Source organism: Nicotiana tomentosiformis, chromosome 4, assembly GCF_000390325.3.
Source record: "Nicotiana tomentosiformis chromosome 4, ASM39032v3, whole genome shotgun sequence".
In the NCBI taxonomy this organism is placed as follows: domain Eukaryota; kingdom Viridiplantae; phylum Streptophyta; class Magnoliopsida; order Solanales; family Solanaceae; genus Nicotiana; species Nicotiana tomentosiformis.
Genome location: NC_090815.1, coordinates 61,407,282 through 61,415,726, shown reverse-complemented (window position 1 = coordinate 61,415,726; position 8,445 = coordinate 61,407,282). Strand labels below are relative to the sequence as shown.

The window sequence follows — 8,445 nt, the reverse complement described above, 5'->3', positions numbered from 1 at the left end:
GTTAGTAGGGAGTTGCAAGCCTAATGAACTATTGAACTTCCAACTTATAAAACCAATGCCGAAACACACCAAACCAACTCCGATTGACTTCAAATTTTACACACAAATCATAAATTACACAACGGACCTATTCCAACTTCTAGAACCAAAATCCAAGCTCGGTATCGACAAAGTCAACACTAGATCAAACTTCTCAACTTTTCAACTTTTGCCAATTCAAGCCAAAACGACCTACGAACCTCCAAATTAATATCCAGACATACTCCTAAGTCCAAAATCACCATACGAAGCTATCAGAACCATCAAAACTATATTTCGGAGTCGTTTACTCATAAGTCAACATCCGATCAAATCTTTAAACTTAAACTTCCAACCTTGGGACTAAGTGTCCCAATTTATTCCGTAACATCTCCGGAACCAAACCAACCACCCTAAAAAGTCACATAACCACAAATGAACATAGAATAAGCAATAAATAGGGGAATAAGGCTACAATACTCAAAACGATCGGCCGGGTCGTTACATTCTCCCCCCTAATCAAACGTTCGTCCTCGAACGGGTCTAGAATCATACCTGGAGTTTCAAATAGGTGTGGATAGCTACTCCGCATCTCCCGCTCGATCTCCCATGTATCCTCCTTGACTGGTTAACTCTCCACTGTACTTTCACTGAAGCTATATTTTTTGACCTCAACTGTCAAACCTGCCGATCCAAAATAGCCACCGACTCCACATCATAAGCCAAATCTCCATCTAACTGAACCGTGTTGAAGTCCAAAACATGTGACGGATCACCATAATACTTCCGGATCATGGAAACATGAAACATTGGGTGAACACTCGATAGACTAGGCGGCAATGCAAGCTTGTTGGCCACCTCTCCAATCCTCTCAAGCACCTCGAAAGGGCCAATATACCGACGGCTCAACTTGCCCTTCTTCCCGAACCTCATCACACCCTTCATGGGTGAAAATCTTAGCAATACCTTCTCTCTCACCATATAGGCAACATCATGAACCTTCCGATCGGCGTAACTCTTCTTTCTAGACTGTGTCGTGTGAAGCCAATCCTGGATCACCTTCACCTTCTCCAAGGTATCACGAACTAAATCAGTGCCTAACAACCTAGCCTCCGCCGATTCAAACAACCCAACTAGAGATCGACACCGCCTCCCATATAAGGCCTCATAAGGAGTCATCTGAATATTCAATTGGTAGCTATTGTGTTAGGAAAACTCTGCAAGCGGTAGGAACTTATCCCAAGAACCCCCGAAATCTGAATGGTGCGCTCGGACTGTCCGTCCGTCTGAGGGTGGAATGTTGTACTCAACTCAACTTGTGTGCCTAACTCTCACTGCACTGCTCTCCAAAACTGAAATGTGAACTGCGTGCCCCGATTAAAAATAATGGACACCGACACACCGTGAAGATGAGCAATATTGCTGATATAGATCTCAGCCAACCACTCCGAAGAATAGGTAGTTACCACCGGAATGAAATATTCAGGCTTAGTCAAACGGTCCACAATAACCCAAATAGCATCAAATTTCCCTAAAGTCCGTAGGAGTCCAACAACGAAGTCCATGGTGATATGCTCCTATTTCCACTCAGGAATCTCAAGCCTCCGAAGCAAACCCCCGACCTCTGATGCTCGTAGTTCACCCGCTGACATTTCAAGCACCGAGCCACAAACTCCACTATATCTTTCTTCATTATTCTCCACCAATAGTGCTACCTCAAATCCTGATACATCTTCGTGACACCCGGATGAATGGAATATCGCGAATTGTGGGCCTCCTCAAGAATCAACTCACGTAACCCATCCATATTGGGCACACAGATCCGACCCTGCATCCGCAACACCCCATCATCTCCAATAAAAACCTCCTCGGCATCACCGTGTTGTACCGCGTCCTTAAGGACAAGCAAATAAGGGTCATCATACTGACGCTCTCTGATGCGCTCAAATAAGGAAGACCGAGAAACCACGCAAGCTAGAACCCGACTAGGCTCCGAAACATCTAATCTCACAAAATGATTGGCCAAGGCTGAACATCTAATGCTAGCGGTCTCTCACCAACTGGAATAAATGCAAGGGTACCCATACTCACAGCCTTTCTACTCAAGACATCGACCACCACGTTGGCCTTTTCAGGATGATACAAAATGGTAATATCATAGTCTTTTAATAGCTATAACCATCTTTGCTGCCTCAAATTTAGATCATTTTGCTTGAAGAAGTGCTATAGACTCTGATGAACTGTAAATACCTCACAAGACACGCCGTAAAGATAATGACTCCAAGTCTTCAATGCATGGACAATGGCTACCAACTCTAAATCATGAATGAGGTAGTTCTTCTCATGGGGCTTCAACTGGCGTGAAGTATAAGCAATCACTCTACCCTGCTGCATCAAGACACACCCAATACCAATCTGAGAAATATCATAATACACTATATATGAACCCGATGATGAAGGTAAAAACTAGAACTAAGCTGTGGTCAAGGTAGTCTTAAGCTTCTGAAAGCTCTCCTCCCACTCATCCGACCACCTGAATGGGGCACCCTTCAGGGTCAACCTAGTCAAAGGTGCATTAATAGACGAGAAACCCTCCACGAAGCGGCTATAATATCCGACCAAGCCAAGAAAACTCTGAATCTCACTAGCTGAAGACAGTCTGGACCAACTTTGAACTTCCTCAATCTTCTTCAGATCTACCTTGATCCCCTCACTGAACACCACATGCCCCAAGAACGCCACAGAACCGAGCCAAAACTCACACTTGGGAGAATTTAGCATAAAGCTTCTCCTCTCTCAACGTCTGCAGTACAATCCTCAGATGCTGTGCAAGCTCCTCCTGGCTACGTGAGTACACCAGGATATCATCAATAAATACTATGACAAATGAATCAAGATATGGCTAGAATACACTGTTAATCAGATGTATGAATGTTACTAGGGCATTGGTCAGCCCAAAAGACATCACAGGAACTCGTAGTGACCATAGCGGGTTCTGAATGCCGTCTTTAGATTATCAGAATATCGAAACTTTAACTGGTAATACCCAGACCTCAAATCAATCTTAGAGAACACTCTAGCTCCCTAAAGCTGGTCAAATAAGTCATCAATGCGCTGCAAAGGATACTTGTTCTTAATTGTAACTTTGTTCAACTATCTATAATCAATGCACATCCGCATAGTACCATCCTTCTTTTTCACAAACAGAATCGATGCACTCCAAGGGTACACACTAGGCCTAATGAATCCCTTATCAAGAAGCTCTTGAAGCTGCTCTTTCAATTCCTTCAACTCTGTTGGTGCCATACAATACGGAGGAATAAAAATGGGCTGAGTGCCCGGAACCAAGTCGATACCAAAATCAATGACCCTGTCGGGTGACATGCCCGACAGGTCTGCATGAAACACGTCCGGAAGGTCTCGAACAACCGGAATAGAATCAATGGTAGGAGTATCAATACCAACATCCCTCACAAATGCCAAATATGCCAAACACCCCTTCCCAACCATCCGTTGGGCCTTCAAATATGAAATCACTCTACTGGGAACATAGTCAAAAGAACTTCTCCAATCAATCCTAGGCAATCCCAGAATCGACAGCGTCACGGTATTAGCGTGACTATCCAGAATAGCATGACATAGTGACAACCAATATATGCCTAGAATCACGTCGAAATCAACCATACTAAGCAGTAAAAGATCAAATCTCATCTCCAATCCCCCAATGGTCACTACACACGACCGATATACACGTTCCACAATAATATAATCACCCACCAGCGTAGACACATGAACAGGTGTAACTAAGGAATCACGGGGCATATCCAAATAACAAGCAAAATACGATGATACATATGAATAAGTGGAACCAGGGTCAAATAATATTGAAGCATCCCTATGGAACACTGAAACAATACATGTGATCACTGTGTCTGAAGCAATGGCCTCTGGCTTGGCGGGAAAAGCATAGCATCGAGCCGGACCACCACTTGATCGACCTCCCCCTCTAGGGCGACCTTTAGCATCCTGAGCCCCACCCCGATCTGGCTGAGCAGGTGGTGAAGTAACTGGTGCGGAAGTTATAGCCTGACCCCTATACTGAATTGGACCTCCCAAACGACGGGGACAATACCTCCACATATGTCCAAACTCTCCACACTCGAAGCAACTCCGATCCGTTGATGGCGACAGGGACTGAATCAGACCCCGAGAACCAGAATAACTACTAGAAAGACCTGGTACATATGAACCCTGAACTGATGGAGCACGAGATGAACTCTGTGCTGGGAGGGCACTGAGAGATGACTAACCCGGACAAGCACTGTATGAACCATGGCTAGCTGAAACACCTCGATGAGCCAAACGGGTCATCTGAGCGAGCCTATAAGGACGACCTCTATTGTGGTGGGACTGTTGTCCAGATGAGGCACTGGTGAAACAACATGAACCACGAGGCCTCTTGTCCTCAAGCTCCTGATTACGAACCTGCTCTAGGAGTCTAGCAATATCAACCACCTCGTCAAACCTCGCACCAGACGCAATCTCCCAAGTCATGACGAAGTGTAGTCCATAGTTGAGGCCATCAATGAACCTCCTAATCCTCTCCCTCTCTGTGGGAACCTACCATATCGCGTGACGAGCCAACTCTAAAAATCTCATCTCATACTGGGTCACTGACATACCCTCCTGGCGTAGCTGCTCAGACTGCCTATGCAACTCATCTCTACGAGTATATAGAACAAACTTTTCTAAGAAGAGGACTGAGAACTCGTGCTATGTAAGTGGTCCAGCACCGGCTTGCCTCCTCAACTCATAGGCCTCCCATCATCTGAAGGCTGCTCCCGACAACTGAAAAGTAGTAAATGAGACTCAACTTGTCTCCAAAATACCCGATGTGCGAAGGATCCCCTTGCTCCTGTCTAAGAAATACTGAGCATCCTCTGACTCAGCCCCACTGAGCTCTGGAGGCCTGAGCCTCCCAAACCACTCTAACCTTTTCTGTTCCTCATCACTCATAGGTGGACCAACCTGGGCCCGAAAAGCTGCAACCGGCTAGGCTGGTAGTACATCGGTGTCTGAACTCCCTGAACCACCTGCTCTAGAGTACGGGCGGTGGGAGTCTAAGTACCTCCCCCGGCCTGAGAAGTGGCTGGCGTGGCCGGAACTGAAACCGCCTGAGCAAGGCTAGTGCATACAGTCAATATCTGGGCCAAAGCCTCCTGAAGACCTGGAATCACAATGGGCACAACTGGTGCCTGAGATGGTCCCACCGGCTCAACCACATCTAGTATTTTCTCCTGAGTTGGAGCATCTGGTGGCTCCACAGGAGTTGCTCTAGCTGCAGTACGAGTTGTACCTCGGCTTTTACCGTAGCCCTAGCTGGTGGTGCTGGTGGTCGCCCGCCTGCTCCAGTCGCACGTGTCCTCACCATATGTGAGAGAATAGAATAACAGAAGTTTAGTTTCCGTAATCAACAAATCCGCTCGACAAGAATACAAGAAAGTGATGTTTCCTAATGGTTATGTAGCCTCTCAAAGATAAGCACAGACGTCTCCGTACCGATCCGCAAGACTCTACTAAACCTACTCATGAATCGTGAGACCTAAGTAACCTAGTGTTCTGATACAAGCTTGTCACGACGCCAAATCCCAACCTGTCTTGATGGCGCCTAACACATTACTAGGCAACCCGACAATCACATAACAATTATGCATTTGAGTTAAAAACATGATTTAATTAGTTCGACAAGGGAAAATCTCATAAATAGCTGATAAAGACAACTGCAAGTCAACTACAACAAATCCCAAAATCCTGGTGTCACCGAGTACATGAGCTACTAATTTCAATATAGTCTAAAACTCTAATACAGCTGTCTGAGAAAATAGACTAGTACTGAAAAAAATGAAAGGAAGGAGAGTCAAGGTCTGCGGGCGTCATAGCAGCTACCTCGAAGTCTCCGAGCAAGTACTAACACCAGATCTAGCAATCACCGCGTCCAGATGTACCTGGATCTGCGCAAGAAGTGCAGAGTATAGTATGAGTACAACCGACCCAATTTACTCAATAAGTAACAGTACTAATCTTAGGTTGAAAGTAGTGACGAGCTTAGAAAGATATAGTCCGAATCAAATAATAACAACACAGATATACCAAGATAATGACAGTAATAATTCAGAGAACTTCCATATTCAGCTCGTACACAATACAAAAATTTAGGCTTCCTTTCAAGTTCAACAATTTAAGCTCAATAATGATAAATATGTCAAGTACAGCTAGCATGAGAAATGTTACATTTCTATGCCTACATGTCAAATATGCATGTCAAATGTAATGCACCACAGTGATAATCCTAGGTACTTACACTCTCAGAGTACTCAATCTATCTGTCTCAAACTCCCACTCATCACACTCAATCACTCAGCATAGTACGGTACCTGCACTCACTGCTGGTATGTCAGACTCTGGAGGGGCGGATCCTACCCAAGCGCTAATATAAAGGCAATATGGCCTACTGCAGCGTGCATTCCGATCCCATAATAATAGATAACACGATAAGACCTATTGCAGCGTGCAGTCCGATCCCATAAATATCACTCACAATCCGGATCTCAGAAGGCCCCAACTTAGTCATCAATCTCTCTAGTCTCACGGGCTCACAAATCTCATACTATTCGGTCCGAACAATGATAATATGATATAATAGTAAATGATAACAGAGACTGAGATATGATATGAAAATGAATAAATATGACTGAGTACATAATTGTAACTTAAGAAAACAACTCAACATCATAAATGACCTCAATGTGTCCCAACAGAATAAGCATATAGCCTAAATATGATTTCTAACATGAATCACAACTTAATTACTCTAACACGTAGAAATTTCACAGATAGAAACAAGACTAGATAACTACACAATACCACAGAATCAACCGAGTCACAATTTTTACGGTGCACACCCACATGTCTGTCACCTAGCATGTGCGTCACCCTAACACTAACAATATAACACGTATTCCAAGGATTCATATCCTTACTACCAAGTTTAGAAGTATTACTTATCTCAAAGTGCGCAACTCAATGCTCCAACAAGCCCTTGCCTCGCAAATCGGCCTCGAAACTACTCGAATCTAGTCACATACAACTTAATATAATCAATACAAGCTATAGAAATCGATTCCATACGATAAAGCTAAGTTCTTTAACCAAATTTAAAAAGTCAACCCAAAAGGTCAACCCCAGTTCAACGCCTCAGAACCCGACAAAATTCATAAAATCCGAAAACCCATTCAATAACGAGTCCAACCATACCAAAATTATCCAATTCTGACCACAAATCGATCCCCAAACCCCCAATTCTTACTCTTCAATCCCTAGTCCAAATTCCCCCAAATTTCACCTTAAAAGCACATAAGCAGGGTGTAGAAATCAATGGGTATTCAATATTATTGGACAAAAGTGATTAAAAAAATAGCTTACATCCCTCACAAAAATCGCCCCTAGCCGAGCTCCACAAGCCAAAATATGAAATAATACTCTAACCCTCGTTTTGAAATTTAAATAGTTTGCCTAGTTGTCCTTCTTCGCGAACGCGAAAATTGCCTCGCGTTCGCGAAGCATAAAAATCCTCAGCTGCCAAATTCGTCTTACACGAATGCAAAACCTACCTTGCGAACGTGACGACCACTGGACCAATGACTACGCGAACGCAACCCGTCTCCCGTGAACGTGAAGGCTTGCATGCCCGGTGCCTAACCGGCCTCATCCTTCTACGCGAACGTGAGTCCCCTCTCGCGATCCCGATGCACAAACCGCTAGACCTTCGCGAATGCGTGGCCTCCTTCGCGAACACGAAGAAAAAAATCCTCCTTCCCCTGAACAACTCTACGCGAACGCGATCTCGTCATCGCGAACGCGATAAAGACAGCACCACACACCAGATCAGCAATCCTAAAAGGCAAAAACTCAATCTGAATCTCACCTGAGGCCCACGGGACCCAATTCAAACATACCAACACATCCTAAAACATCATACGAACTTAGTCGAAGCCTCAAATCACATCAAAAAATATCAAAATCACGAATCGCACACCAATTCAAGCCTAATAAACTATTGAACTTTCAACTTCTAAAACCAATGCCGAAACACACCAACCAACTCCGATTGACCTCAAATTTTTCACACAAGTCATAAATTACACAACGGGCCTATTTCAACTTCCAGAACCAAAATTCGAGCCCGGTATTAATAAAGTCAACTCTCGGTCAAACTTCTCAACTTTCCAAACCTTCAACTTTCCAACTTTCGCCAATTCAAGCCAAAACGATCTACAGACCTCCAAATTAATATCCGGACATACTACTAGGTCCAAAATCATCATATGAAGCTATCGAAACTATCAAAACTCCATTCCGGAGTCGTTT

At 44.3% G+C, this 8,445-nt stretch overlaps 1 protein-coding gene across 1 annotated transcript; it reads right to left on the bottom strand.

Annotated features, from left to right (window-relative positions):
• Nucleotides 1-395: 395 nt before the first annotated feature.
• On the bottom strand, nt 396-4,572 carry LOC138909782 (uncharacterized). The gene is made up of 6 exons (XM_070200997.1): nt 4,329-4,572; nt 3,204-4,253; nt 2,783-2,895; nt 2,269-2,406; nt 985-1,197; nt 396-431 (listed from the first exon to the last, which is right to left on the bottom strand). Exons 1-6 carry the CDS (start codon nt 4,570-4,572, stop codon nt 396-398), a joined length of 1,794 nt encoding a protein of 597 aa, XP_070057098.1.
• Nucleotides 4,573-8,445: the final 3,873 nt, after the last annotated feature.

What these genes read in the sequence shown, in the direction of transcription:
- LOC138909782 (XM_070200997.1), bottom strand. Translation starts at nt 4,572, where the DNA reads ATGACTTGGGAGATTGCGTCTGGTGCGAGGTTTGACGAGGTGGTTGAT. An exon ending in GTTTGTGAAAAAGAAGGATG is followed by an intron (nt 2,896 to 3,203) that starts GTACTATGCGGA and finishes CATTTGTCATAG; the next exon opens with TATTTATTGATGATATCCTG. An exon ending in CCTATATGGTGAGAGAGAAG is followed by an intron (nt 432 to 984) that starts GTATTGCTAAGA and finishes GTGACTTTTTAG; the next exon opens with GGTGGTTGGTTTGGTTCCGG.